The following is a 14,507-nucleotide window of genomic DNA, read 5'->3' as shown; positions in this document are numbered from 1 at the left end:
ATAGAAACTATTCATTGCAAGTTAACTGTTTTCAGGAGAATATTCAACCGAGTTATCAATGTTTCCTTGCTTCTTGGCAACAGTGAGGGGTTGTTTCAGTAGTGGTAAAAAATAATTTCCTTAAAATGGATGGAGTCCAGAGCGTGCATACATATAGCTTCCAAACATAAGCAGTGCCTTGTCGTGCATAAAAATTTCTTGTCTGCAGGTTGGAAGTTCTGTGAAAGGAGAATGTATTTCCAAAGTGTCTTAGTGTTATAAAGTTGGGTTGGGGTGTTTTTTGTTTTGAGTTTTATGTACGAGTTGGCTTGATAAGTTTGTAAGGAGGAGGAGATCGTCTAATGGAAGTCATTTGTGATTTGGTTCTTGGAAGTCTGCTTCTCTTTCTCACCTTCTATGAAGTCCTCAGGTATCATCACTTGTAATGCTTGTTACAACAAGAATGTTGTGGTGTTTGTTGTGCTTGGGATAAAGTCAGAAGCTGTCCGTTTCTTACGTAGCTAATCTTGTCAATTCTGAAATTGGGTTATTAGATTTATTGATTATCCTTATATTTTTAGTAATCAAAACTCAGTCATGGTATATGGAAACTAAGTTCAGATTATTTCCCTTCAGAAACTTTAGAAGTATGATTTAGAAGAAGAAGAATGGAAAAAAAGCCTTCCAGAGCCTTACTTCGTTATTCACTGAAATTCTTATTCAAACAGCAGCATATTTAGTGCTTTCTTAGCTGACGGTTATGTATATCTGAAAATGCAGAATACCCTTTTCTGTTTATTTTCTTAAATTTTCTATTCAGCATTAGACTTCCTCATTTTTCTCCAGCAGAAGATGGTCTATGAGGCTAAATCCTGTAACTTAAAGTTTTTTAAGAGAGAATTAAGTGCTTTACTAACAAGTCTTGATACCAAATCCATGCTTGTGTGAAAGCGAGAGCGTGGAGCGTGTTGCTAAAGAGCAACCTGGTGATTCATCTGTTAACTCCTTCTGGGCAGAAGTTGCTTGTTTGACCCCAGTTTGCTCCAATAACCTGTTTGTCTGCTAGCAGTTTTGGAAAGGTCCTTTTGGGGCAGTACATGCTCTTCTGCAGGTGTACATCTGAGGTATCTGCATTATTCATTTATTTTGTTGCCTTGAGAAATGTTGTCGGAGCACAAAACTTCAGGTCCTGCCAGGACCTTAACCCAACTTTACCTATTGGTGTTGTCTTGTACGTGAAATGTTTTGGTTAGGTAAGAGGAGTTGTTTGTTCTAGGGATGACGGTTGTAATAGCTTCTCTTCACAGTGTTTTTTTTTTTTCCTATCTGATTGGTTTTTTTTTGCAGAGGATGTCTGTTCTATGGTCCACCAGGAACTGGAAAGACCCTGGTTGCACGTGCCCTGGCAAATGAGTGTAGCCAGGGGAACAGGAGAGTGGAATTTTTCATGAGAAAGGGTGCAGACTGCCTTAGTGAATGGGTTGGAGAGTCTGAAAGGCAACTTCGTTTATTATTTGATCAGGTAAGATTGAAATATGCAGTGTATTCCATTCCCAGTTGAAACTGTGATTTTCTGTGATTAACATTATTAAGAGCATCCTCTTTTGGGTACTTCGTTAGGGTTGTTGGTGGCTTTTTTCCCCACTGAAATAGGAATGTCAGCGTTTGCTTTTTCAGCGAGGCGCCGGGAGGATGTGAGTGCGTGCCGCTGGCGGCGGCGAGTCGAGGGCCCGGGCGGCGTTGGGAGTTCCCGGCTCGGCCACCGCCCCCCCGCCCCAAAAGAAGTGCAGTAGTTTGTGAGACGCAAGATGGCAACAATTTTTTGTTTCCAGGGTAGAAAACAAATTCTCAAGATCCATACCCGTGACTGGACTCCTAAGCTCTTGGACACCTTCATAGATGAGGTTGCTGCAGAATGTGTTGGTAAGACTGAAAACAAAACGTGTTAGTGACTGTGACTGAGTTCCAAGGAGTCTTACCTTGTACCCAGCGGTACCCAAGCTGCTGTGCTGTGCTGCAGAACCAGTCCATTAGGCAGCTGGCGTGCCTTCGCAGCAGTCAAAATTAGCTGCTTTCATCTGCATCCCTTTTGTTGTTGTCATTGTTGTCTCAGAACATTGAATGGGTTTGAGGCATCTTGCCCCAGAACAAAGTTGTGATTAGGAAACTGTTTCATAGGCCTTGGATACCAGGCAGTCAGTCACAGAACAAAACTTCCCTACTGTGCAGTAATAGCTTAAATTCTCTGTTAACCCACTTGTTTTTCGGACTGCGAATTCTTTAAATTTTGCATCTTGGAAACCTGGACTTTGGCTCATGTTTTTGCCTGAGACTGATGTAACACTTAATTCTTTGTTTATTTAGGGTACTGCGGAGCTGATATAAAATCTTTTTGTGCTGAGGCTGCTCTCTGCGCCCTCCATCGACGCTATCCTCAGATCTACTCGAGTAGTGAGAAATTGCAACTCGACGTCAAGTCTATTAAAATAAAAGCAGAAGATTTTATGATGGCTCTGCAAAAAACTGTTCCGGCATCACAGAGGGCTGTGCCATCACCGGGCCAAGCACTGTCACCTATTATGACACCACTTCTAGGAAATACACTCTTGAGAATCTTACAAGCCCTACAAAGGGTATTTCCTCATGCAGAGCTTGCACTGAAGGACCAGATCCACCTGAGAGTGCTGAGGGAACTGGCGGAGGTGATAGCCGAGCCGCTTTCCAGCATCTGTCAGCGCTCCTTGTTGACAGGTGAGGTCCCAGAAAACTGAAGGCTTTCCAGTGTGACTCCCATTTACAAGAAAGGTCGTAAGGAGGATTCGGGGAACTACAGGCCTGTTAGCCTGACCTCGGTGCCAGGGAAGGTTATGGAGCAGATTGTCTTAAGGGAGATCATGCGGCATGTGCGGGGTGACCGGGGGATCAGGCCTAGCCAGCATGGGTTCGTGAAGGGCAGGTCCTGCTTGACCAACCTGATCTCCTTCTATGATCTAGTGACCCATCTGGTGGATGAGGGAAAGGCTGTTGATGTGGTCTACCTAGACTTCAGCAAAGCCTTTGACACTGTCTCCCACAGCATTCTCCTGCAGAAGCTGGCAGCCCGAGGCTTGGATGGGTACACTCTTGGCTGGGTGAGGAGCTGGCTGGAGGGCCGGGCACAGAGAGTGGTGGTGAATGGAGTGAAATCCAGCTGGCGACCGGTCGTGAGTGGTGTTCCCCAGGGGTCGGTGCTGGGGCCTGTCCTCTTCAATATCTTTATTGATGACCTCGATGAGGGCATCGAGTGCACCCTCAGTAAATTCGCAGATGACACCAAATTGGCTGGAAGCGTGGATCTGCCTGGGGGTAGCGAGGCCCTACAGAGGGATCTGGACAGGCTGGAGAGCTGGGCTGAAGCCAATGGGATGAGTTTCAACAAGGCCAAATGCCGGGTCCTGCACTTCGGCTACAACAACCCCAGGCGACGCTACAGGCTTGGGGCGGTGTGGCTGGAGGACTGCGTAGAGGAAATGGACCTGGGGGTATTGATTGATGCTCAGCTGAACATGAGCCGACAGTGTGCCCAGGTGGCCAAGAAGGCCAATGGCATCCTGGCTTGCATCAGAAACAGCATTGCAAGCAGGAGCAGAGAGGTGATTGTTCCCCTATATTCAGCACTAGTGAGGCCGCACCTCGAGTACTGTGTCCAGTTTTGGGCCCCTCACTGCAAGAAAGATATTGAGGCCCTGGAACGTGTTCAAAGGAGGGCAACAAAGCTGGTGAGGGGTCTGGAGCACAGGCCATATGAGGAGAGGCTGAAGGAGCTGGGAATGTTCAGCCTGGAGAAGAGGCTCAGGGGAGACCTCATTGCTCTCTATAACTTCCTGAAGGGAGGTTGTAGTGAGCTGGGGGTCGGCCTCTTCTCTCGTGTCATTAGTGATAGGACCAGGGGGAATGGTTTCAAGCTACGCCAGGGGAGATTCAGGCTGGACATTAGGAAGTATTACTTTTCAGAAAGGGTGGTCAGGCACTGGAATGGACTGCCAAGGGAGGTGGTGGAGTCACCGAGCCTGGGGCTGTTCAAGGAAAGGCTGGATGTTGTGTTGAGGGACATGGTTTAGTGGGAGCTATTGGGAATAGGTGAACGGTTGGACTGGATGATCTTTTAGGTCTTTTCCAACCTTGGTGATTGTATGATTCTATGAACTCTGTCATCTTACCAGCACTTTCAATGCAAGGGTATGAAGGAGGAGGTTTCTGCCATTTCCCATTTGCATCCTTCATATGAGATCTGTCTGAAGCAAATGTCTTCAAGTACAAATCTGCTCGAATCATTCTGATCTTCCTAAACAATAATAATGAAAAACATCAAATAAATGCATCAAATAAATAAATAATAAATATTAAAATGGTGAAAAATTGTATCAAATGATGTGTGCATGTAATACCACTGTCACATATTTGTTAGTCATAGTTATTAATTAGGCATTCTGAACAAGAGCTCTTCTTCCTCTTGAATAGCATTAATTTAGTTAAACACTTAACTCACAAACATTGTGCCAAGCAGCAAACTAGCTGCCAAGAAACTGGAGCAGGGAAGAGAAGGGCTTTCGATAACTAAAAGATGGCAACCCCTAGGTAAAGAGCTTTAGAGACATAACGCAGTGCATTTAGCTTCCTGAAATATAGCAGAAACTTCTGTCACTGTCTATCCACAGACAGAACTTCAACTTAAGTCTCCAGGAAATACCATCCGTGGTCTTTATTTTTTTTATCAGCACCTGTGAAATTCTGGATGAAGGCTGTCATCCGGCCTAAAGGCCTCCGTGCTGTACATCTCAAAAGGGCACGGAAATGGCAACACAGTGTCAAGGTCATAAACGAAGTTCTGCTCTCCACCCGGAACGTGAAGTAGGATAACATGGTAGTCCTGAGAAGAAGAATTTCATCGTTTAAACAGCTGTTTATCAGAAACTGAAAGAGAGAGGGAAAAAAAAAATTCTCCTAAAAGCAGAAGCTACAGCTCCTTTCCTTTCCATCATTTCTGTCCTTGAAATTTAGGCCCAGACATCTCTGCCACCAGAAGAGAGGATTCCTAATGGCACCTCACCCTTGTTACTCTTCAGTAAACCTTGGTATTCTTCCCATTTCTTTACGGTCTCCTTTGATTTAAGCCTGGACAGCCAAACTAAAGCTAAACTATTCCTTATACCAGCTATTTTATTCCTTAACACATAAGTAACACAGGCACAGCAGAGGCTTAGAGAAACTGGAGTTATTTACCTTGTTCATTACACTGCAGCTTTCCAAAGCTAAACTGAAGGTAGTTGGCAGTTTACTACAGAGAACACTAAATCCACTCACAAAAAGTTTGCAGCTCTGTCTTTTGACACTCGAGCACAACCCTAAGCAAAGACGACTGAGAAATGAATGAATAAGATCTCGGGCAAGCTATTTTCACAGACCAATTTACCTATGCAACTGTATGCAAAAACAACATTTAGAAAAGTCTGTTACAAAGTACATGAAAAAATTAACTATGAGCTTTACAAAAACTCCATCTGAGCTCAGGCTGATTTGGGCTGCTGCCCGGTTCAGCGATCAACCCTCCTTTTTAATAGACAAGCTTTTATAAGCAAATGCTAGTGCCAACTATTTCTTCCCTGCATAACATGGGCTGTGTAAGATCTAAGATTTCTGTAGCCAGAAAGCTTCACTCTTTCTACATTTAAAGTCCCATGCGAATCACTTTTTAGTAAGTACTGGGGAATTTGTTCTTCTAGGGTTCATCTCAACCTGTGTCGAGAGAGACATCCACTCAGCAATATGGAGGAGTTACACAAGTCTGAGACTAAACCCATCAACTCTCAGCTACCTAGGGCTCATATTCAACACAAGCAAATTTGCTCAAAGCTAGGGTTGTGATTATGTGTACTTATGGAAATACTGCTACTGCAAGACTATGGAAGGTATTTGCAGACTTTTTGCAGATATTTTTTGGTCATTATTATTTTATAGCTGTGCAGTATCAACAATCACATTTGAACTGCTAAAGGATGGAATGAAAATTCCATCTGCTCCAAAGACCAAATTCTCTGTTTTTCTGGTTTCATCATTATTGCCATCAGTGACCAAAAGGATACGGCCAAAACTGCACAGGCTCTGAGTCCTCCTTGAGGAAGACAGCAAATCAAGGAGCCTTCTAGTACCTAACGGGAGCCTATAAACAGGAGGGGAATCAACTCTTTGAAAGGGTAGATAACTGCAGGACAAGGAGAAATGGTTTGAAGTCGAAGGAGGGAAGATTTAGGTTGGATGTCAGGGGGAAGTTCTTCGCTATGAGAGTGGTGAGGTGCTGGAACAGGCTGCCCAGAGAGGTTGTGGATGCCCCGTCCCTGGAGGTGTTCAAGGCCAGGTAGGATGAGGCAGCCTGGTCTAGTATTAACCATGGATGCTGGTGGCCCTGCCTGCGGCAGGGGGGTTGGAACTTGACGATCCTTGAGGTCCCTTCCCACCCAGGCCATTCTGTGAAATGCCACAGTCCTCGGAAATATCAGAAATATTTTCGGAGAGAATTAATGATTCTGCAATTGCAGTTAGGAAGCTTGCAGATATCTTTTGCTAAACTTCAGAAACACACAGCCACGCAAAACGGAGAGGATTTTTTAGTGGAACAACTCTGTAATGTTGCATAGGTAAAAGAGATTCCATAGAGGCTAAACCGCATTCACAATCAAACTACACTCCAAAGACACCTCTTAAGGGCAGTTTAAACGCCGAATCTTGAAGACAGGTAATGCTTACATTTTTCAATCCTACATCAACCCTATGTAGGTATTTACATCCGTCTTTTACTTACAAATACAGACTTCTACTACAGATTCTACAGAGCTGGTGGCCCCAACAAATCCAGATGGTAATTTTCACAGATTTGTTATACGCTCTTACCAAAGTTAAGGTCAGGCATTTGAAGATTTGTGTCTCACTGTTATTTTCCTACGAGCCATAAAAAGGAACACTGGACTTTGGCTCTTAATGGATCTGCTGCAGAAAAATAATAAACGCTGATGCAGAACTATGGAATGTCTGAAGCTGCAGGGACCTCAGTGTCCACGTGGCACAACCCCTGCTCCAGCAGGGACACCCAGAGCAGGATGCACAGGTCCACATCCAAGAGACTTTTGGAGATCTCTGAGGAGGAGACTCCACAGCCTCTGGGCAAGCTGTGCCAGTAGTCATCTGTCTGCACACTGAAAAAGTATTTTACTGATACACAGATGTTACAGGAAATGTGGATAACGCTGCCCACATATGGTTGTGCAAACGTCAATTATCAAACATGCTATCAAATACCCCAAAAAATAAAGAAAACAAAAAGCCTTACCCAGACAACAGGTTCATCTCCATGCCCTGATTTCTGTTTCCAGAGTGGAATCTGAAAGTTAAGTGATTTGAAATGAAACACTGCAGCTCCGTACAGATGAATCTCAACGATCCACTGCATTGCCTTCTCTCACTGCTGCAGGCAGAACAGTTTTGCTAGCTCCTACATCTTAGGAGCATCGGATACTATTCTGAACCATACTATCTCATCACTCCTCTCCACTTCCAGGCGACAAGGCAGGGTTTCCCCGCCACCTACAGGGACACCACGCTTCCCCCCTTTAGCCCAAGCGCATCAGACAACCACATCTCACAGCGGGAGGTCTGAACACACCTGATCCTGGATTCTGAAGGGCCGTAGGGCCACGTCCCCCCAGGGCAGCCAGGGGTTGGAATGCCAGGGGTCACATCTCCACTGCGCTGGGCAGTGGCTTAAAGGCTGCGGCGTAAGGGTGCGGGGGAGCCCCCAGGCGGGGCTTCCCAGCCTCCGCCGCATTCAGACCGCGACCGCTCACCATCCTCCTATCGTTGGATATGAAAACAGCATAGAACTCTTCCAGAGGGTAGCGATCCTGGCTCCTGATGTACTCGCAGAGCTTCCACGCGTTCTCTTCGCCGTAAAACACCAAGGGCGGGATTTTTACTCCTCCTTCCCACATTCCCAACAGACTCAATTCCTCTGGGGGCGGCTCCCCACCTTACGCGGCCCCACCGCCGCACGCCAGCGTTGCCTCAGGGCCCACACCGTGCTACGCCCGCCGCCATCCTGCGACCACCTCCCGTCCTCGGGGCCTTTCCCGCCTCTCCCCTTACCAATAGCAGCTGCTGTAGACACAGGCAGCTCGGGGAGGCACTGCCGCAGAGTACGAAGACGGAGACGGCCGCTCCATGGCCGGGCCCACCCGGCGGCACAGCGCCCGCCCCCCGCTGGCAGCCACGCCCCCTGCTGGCAGCCACGCCCCCCTGCTAGCGGAGCGCGTCGTTTAGCCAATGCCGTGGCGCCCGAGTGGCGCGCGGCGGCGTTTCCGCGCCGAAACTCAAATGGACGCAGCGCGACGCACGTGTCCTTCCGCTAGGCGGGCTGGGACTCGCGGCCGGAGGAAAAAAGAGGCCGCGGGCAGAGCGAACCCAGCGAGCCTCCGAAAACGCGGGGAGCGGAGCGGCGGCGTGCCGGCGGCGAGGCCGTTCTCGGGCGGCGAGGGGGTGGGTAAGGTGTCAGGAAGCCGTCGCCGCGGAGGGATCCCGCCGCCATGGTGGTCTTGGGGAGCAGCGGAGTTCATCTCCGTGCAGCCCACCGCGCTCGGCTCCCGCCGCTCCTGGACGCGCTCGCAGAGCTCCTCGTCCGCCGCCGGCTCCAAAGGGATGGAGAGGAGGGGAGATCGGCTGTGAGTGGTGCGCAGCGCCGGGGTTGGGAGGAGGGGCGGGAGCGGCGCGCCGCGGTGCGGTGCGGTGCGGTGCGGTGCGGTGCGGAGCACGGCGCGGCGGTGTCGGCGCTGGAGCTCGTGTTCCTTTTGCGAGCGGAGGTGCGGGGGAGCGGGCCGAGAAGGCGTGCTACGAGCTCTGCCTCCGCCTTGCCCGCTCTGCTTCCTGCCTGTCCCGTGCGAGTTTTTTTTTTTTTTTTTTTAAACTTAAAAAGTGCTCCGAGAAAGATTTTAGAGATGTCTTTTCTTTGGGGTAGTTGTGGTCAGGGTTGTAGAGAGAGCGCTCGCTGTTCTGATGGCAAGAGCGTGGAAAGCAGAGTTTGGTGAACACTGAGGTGATGTGGAGCTGCCGTGAAGGTGCTGTGTGGTCTCAGAACTCCTTTAGGCGTCGGGACCCATTTGTCTTCTCAAGACTGTAGAGCTAGGAAGAGGGAGGGAAGATTTAGGTTGGATGTCAGGGGGCAGCTCTTTCCAGAGAGAGTGGTGAGGTGCTGGAACAGGCTGCCCAGAGAGGTTGTGGATGCCCCGTCCCCGGAGGTGTTCAAGGCCAGACTGCATGGGACCCTGGGCAGCCTGGTCTAGTATTAAATGGGGAGGTTGGTGGCCCTGCATGTGCAAGGGGGTTGGAGATTCATGATCCTTGAGGTCCCTCCCCAACCCTGGCCATTCTGTGATTCTGTGAAGACTCATAGAATCACTAAAACTGGGAAAGGATCATCCACCAAACACCAACCCATCCCACCATGCCTGCCAACCATGTCCACAGTGCCACATCCACATGGTTCTTGAGCACCTCCAGGGATGGTGATCCCATCCCAACTCTCTGGGCAGCTGTGCCACTGCATCACCACTCTGAGAAGAAATTTCTCCTAATATCCTACCTGAACCTCCATTGGTGCAACTTCAGGCCATTCCAAGAAGTTCTTGGGGTGTCTTTTCTTTACAAGCAGACATGGAGTCTGCTTAAAAATCCACACTTTTGCGGTGTACAAGACATGGCTGTGGAAGCCTCCATGGTCTGGGGCTGCCCGTTGTATTGCCCTCCCTCACATGTAAAGCGAGGCAGAAGAAGAAAACATCTGGCACGTTGTCAGTGTCATCCTTTCTTCGCAGGACCCCTGAGGGTTGGCTGGAGCACTTGGATTGCAGAGACCTGTAGGAGTGCCCTAAAGGGTAGGGTTGAACATGCAGTTGGAACCAAGATGAAGTCCTGATGTCATTTCCCTAGCTGCTCAATGTGCAAAGTCTTGGTAGCAGCTGTTGCAGTTCTATCACCAAGCCATTTATCTCCAAGTTATTCAGTTTACTTTCTTTATACAGGTTAAGGAGCGTATAGCAGAAAGTCCAAGGTAAGCTGGAATCTGCTGGGTTTATCTTCTCCGAAGTTCTCAGGCCCAAGGAGTCCCATGGGAGGCCACGAGTGTTTAGTGTTCCTCTGGAAGCTATATATCCACAGGTTTACAATGTTAGCAAAACTCCCCTGGCTGAGCAAGATCACTGTACTGTGAGCAGTACTTGAGGTCTGTGTGCTCCATAGTTTGCTTTTTGTCTAGACAAGGTGAAAACTTGCCCTTTTGTAGACTCTTTATGAGTCATCTGCATGGGTGCTCAGCACCGGAGCTCCCAGCCTTGTGAGCAGCCTAAACACACCTGTGTGCTCTGAGGGCACTGCAGCGTACAGTCGGTTCCTTTGAGTCATACAGCTAACTTTTGAGAAACAGTTGTTGTTGATCACTTCCTATGGAACGAGGAAAGTAACTTTCAGAATTCCTTCATCCAGTTTCCTCCTTGTTCTGGTTTACCTGCTTCTTTCTACGTACTTTACTCCTCAGATGTGTTTTTTCAGCTTTTTGCAACTGATACGAGCTAATTCTGCTCTTTTGGCAGCTTGCTGGAGTTAACCTCATGCTTCTGTCCCGCATTGAACTGCAGTGCTGTCCTGGGAGGGGGGGGATGGTCAGAGTTAGCAGTGTACATTGTTACTGTTTTGTCAGCATCCTTCTGAATTGAGGAAAAAATGAAGACAGAAGGGCCGCACAGTTTATCAAGGATAGGACAACTGTTTGCCACTGAGGTTGTTACAGAGAAGTCTTTTTTTTTTTTTAAAAAAAAAAAAAAACAAAAAAAACAAAAACAAAAAAAAAAAAAAACCAAAGCAAAAGAATGTGCAGAAAGATTTCCCAACTCATTACATTGTCTTTTTCCTAATGATCAATATTGGCATTCTTTAAGCGTTTGTTCTTATTTGAATTTGGAATTCAGCCCAGAGATTTGTGTGGCATATTGCTGCAGTCATCTTTTAACCGGTGCTGGAAACCTTTAAGTTTTCTCCTGAGTAAGGTTTACTTTTAGGTCGATGTAGAAATACTCGATGCAGCAGTTACAACTGGCATACTTAAGCTTAAGTACACTTTGTGTCTTTGGAAGTGAGATTTCACAAGCGATGTTATTTAGCAATAACTCCTTGTACTTAAAACTTTGATTCTCCTGTGAAAGTGCTGTATGTTTGGGGTGGTGGAACGCAGTTGCCCTGCAAAGACAAGGGTGCTGCAGCACTGTTTGCCCAGAATTGAAGCCAAACACATATTCCTGTTAGGTGTAAATACACATTGTATGAACACGTGTAACTGGCCATGCAACAGCAGAGAGAGAGAGACCGCAGCACTCGGAGGGTTGTAAACGGTCCATGCAGCATGCTTCTTTTCCCTCTGGCTGATCAGGGTGGAAACCCATTTTTGAGAAAAGGGGTGAGCCCACGTGTGACACAGATCCTTGCAGCATTTGTTCTTGTACGCTGCATACATCTGTAGCTTCTCCCAGGTCTCCCAAGCAGCTGGATGTGAACCCCAAAGGTGCCCAGCCTTGGCCCAGCTGCTGGTACTCAGACCCCTCTGCACAGATGTGGGTGCACCATGCCACTGGCCCCAGACAAGCCAGTGACTGACCCTGAATTGACCTGCTCTCCCAGTTGACGCACACCCAGGGTTCTGGTAGCAGGCCCAGATCTGTGGTCTCCAGCAGCTGTCCCCCGGCACAGCAGTTGGTGTAAACACCCTGGTGTCTATCATCTGGTCCACAGTTGTGGCTGCTGCAGTACCTTGTTTCAAGACTCTTATCCTGCTTGCCAACTATGCCGAATGGTAGTTGGTGCTGGCGTGTGCTGAGGTACGCACCCATGTGCAGTGTGGGTGTGCTCCAGGCTCCGCTTGCTGCCATTGAAGCTGCATGGGCCTTAACGATAGATGTCCCCTTCTGTCACTGTTAGCACTTGTATACGTATGCATGAAGAGTATGCACTGAACACCTGGAGTCCTTTTTTGGGTCCTCAAGTACAAGAAATAGCAGGAGGTAGTTCACTGGAGGACCACCAAGGTGATGGGACTGGAGCACCTCTGCTGTGAGGAGAGATTGAGAGCTGGGCCTGCTCAGCCAGGAGGAGACTCAGGGGTATCTTATCAACGTATAGAAGTATCTGGATGGACAGTGCAGTAAAAACAAAGCAAGGATCTTCCATTGGTGTCCAATGCCGGGACAAGAGGCCCGTGAAACGTAGGAGGCTCCCCTTGAACACCAGTCGGTACTTATGTGCTGTGTGGGTACCTGAGCACTGGCCGAGAGGTTGTGGTCTCTCCTTGGAGATCAGCCACCATGGTTGTCGGCACCCTGCTCTGGATATCCCTGCTTGAGCAGGGGTTGGGCCGGATCCCTCTTGGACTCTTCACTCTGGGGACTAGAGCTAAATGAGAAGGTAGGACAGGCTGTGGTTATTGGCATCCCGTGAGCCCCATGCTGCTCTCAGCCAGCGACCGCTGTCCTGTCATTGTCTTGATCAAATGCTAACTGAAATAGCTCATAGTGAAGTTGGTGTGGAGAAGCAGAAGAGTCTTATCTGTTTTCTTCCTTTCTTCGTGTGAAACGTAGTTTGGCGTACTCTTAGCGAACCTCTATGTTGTAAACAGGATGAGCCCCTTTTCAGGGTCATCGCAGCATCAACGTGGCAATCATCCTTGCTGGGGTAGCAGTGCGAAGGTCCATGGCAATAAAAAGGCTTCTAAGCTTTGAGAGCGTTGTTCTTATTTTTCGGTGGGTGGACAGAGCTCATAATGGAAGTACTTGGCAAGGTGTGTGAGACTTTTCAGACGCATAAACGTGGAAGAGGTTACTGTGTCAACTTGGTTTTTTTGGCTCCCTTGGCTTTTCTGTGGATGAGGGAAGCCCTTTGGGAAATCTGAGTTGCAGTGCAGTCATAAGTGGAGCAGAGATAGGAGAAAAAAATCTAAAATCTAAATAGGTTTTAATTTTAGGATATACAGTGTTTCATAAGCTAGACTGTTTCTCAGAACCAATTTTGAAATTGAAAATGTGGGTTGTTGGTTGGTTGGTTTTTTTTTTTTTTGTCAAATAGTATGTTTTTGTAAAAGGCTTTGCTGGAATGTTGTTTTTTCTACTGCAGATATTAACCTTACGTTATCCACAAGAAGTTGATGGACAGAGGAGAGCTTTAACTGTGAAAGCTACTCATTTTCTGAATTGTTTTATTGGGCTCGGTGTCTACCTGCCGTTGGTCACCCCACTATCAAGACGGAGGGTTAAAGAATTAACCTGTGTAAATGAGGTAGAGTTTCTTTCTCAGATGAATAAATATGATTCCAATAAACGTATTCTTATTTCCTTCTTTTCATAGAGATCTTCCTCTGGCAAAATGGAATGTTTCCACGGACACTGTTTAAGACCCATAAGAAAAAACATCACTGTGCATTCAGATTCCAGCTTTGAGACAAGTATGGAAATATTGAGTGAAAATGTAAATAGGAGGCACTTTGGAAGGTACTGTATTTATATACGCTTAATCTGTGTTCAGCGTATAGTGAAAAACAAGAGGGCAAGCACACCTAGTGAGTCTTGTAATGATAAGTCTACAGGTAAGAATGTGTAGAGCTCTCTGGGTATGTTAATATCGCTATCAGTACTTTGAGGCAGAAGGGAAGTCTTCTGCTTGTCCAAAAACCATGCATCCTCTCCCAGCTTTTTGGAGGTCTCTCTTCCGCTTTGGTTCATGGGATATAGTTCATATTTTGAGATTTCAGGATGAGCACGTGTAGTGGAAATGCTAAGTCACAGCCTGAACCAGTGATTGAGCTCCTGATGGGAAGGCAGGGCCAACCCAGGGGGACTCAGCTGTGTGCAGTGTAGCTGAGTGACCAGAAGGGGTGGAACCAGGATCCAGCCCTTCCCAGACCTCACTGAAGGGTTGGCAGTGGAGGCAAGGAATATCTCACTGGAGATCCCTTTGTACCTGAGGCTTTCCAGAGGTAGGCAGCTTTATTTCCTTCATGTTTGTGTCCACAGTTGCTGCGCTGGGGCTTGTTCTCATTTGCTGTAGCCAAAGAATTTGCCATCCTGATATTATTGCTGTACTTTCTGTCCCATTATAGCATTACAGCACGTTAGGAAGTGTATGTTTGTATAGAACTGTGAGCATATGTTACATGACAGATTTGGGATCTGAATCCTGCATGTAGATTAAAGGCTTTTCTTTGTGTACTGGATTATAAAGGTGGTGAAGTTCCCAGTTCTTAATGGGGCTGATACGGTAACGTTTTTCTCCCTGCTTTATTCTCTCTTAATGTAGGCAATTGACAAAGACAAAATCTGACCTGAAAAAAGAAGAACATAAGGAAGGTAAGCAGTTGTAATTCACTAGGATTCTTATTTGAATTGTTCACTTTGTCTATTTCACTTGGC

General features: G+C 47.4%; 3 protein-coding genes across 3 annotated transcripts in view; 1 reads left to right on the top strand and 2 right to left on the bottom strand.

The window, feature by feature from the left end:
• TMEM71 (transmembrane protein 71) overlaps window positions 1–14,507 on the bottom strand; it is a gene marked incomplete at both ends in the record, with an annotated part of 58,431 nt that overhangs the window by 5,314 nt on the left and 38,610 nt on the right.
• LOC306944771 (protein N-terminal glutamine amidohydrolase-like) lies at window positions 1,568–8,231 on the bottom strand (the record flags this gene model as incomplete). The annotated part of the gene is made up of 6 exons (XM_079533371.1): window positions 1,568–1,908; window positions 4,179–4,303; window positions 4,740–4,888; window positions 7,343–7,393; window positions 7,857–7,956; window positions 8,155–8,231. 6 exons carry the CDS (start codon window positions 8,229–8,231, stop codon window positions 1,568–1,570), a joined length of 843 nt encoding a protein of 280 aa, XP_079389497.1.
• The window catches only part of LOC306944635 (ATPase family AAA domain-containing protein 2-like), a gene marked incomplete at both ends in the record, with an annotated part of 32,321 nt that continues 26,145 nt past the window's right edge, over window positions 8,332–14,507 (top strand). Inside the window, 4 exon segments of the mRNA XM_079533213.1 lie at window positions 8,332–8,710; window positions 8,713–8,726; window positions 13,447–13,589; window positions 14,395–14,444. Coding sequence (XP_079389339.1) covers window positions 8,332–8,710; window positions 8,713–8,726; window positions 13,447–13,589; window positions 14,395–14,444 — 586 coding nt within the window.

Source organism: Tetrao urogallus (assembly GCF_951394365.1).
Source record: "Tetrao urogallus genome assembly, chromosome: 3".
NCBI classification, from domain to species: domain Eukaryota; kingdom Metazoa; phylum Chordata; class Aves; order Galliformes; family Phasianidae; genus Tetrao; species Tetrao urogallus.
This window is presented reverse-complemented; position numbering and strand designations above follow the sequence as displayed.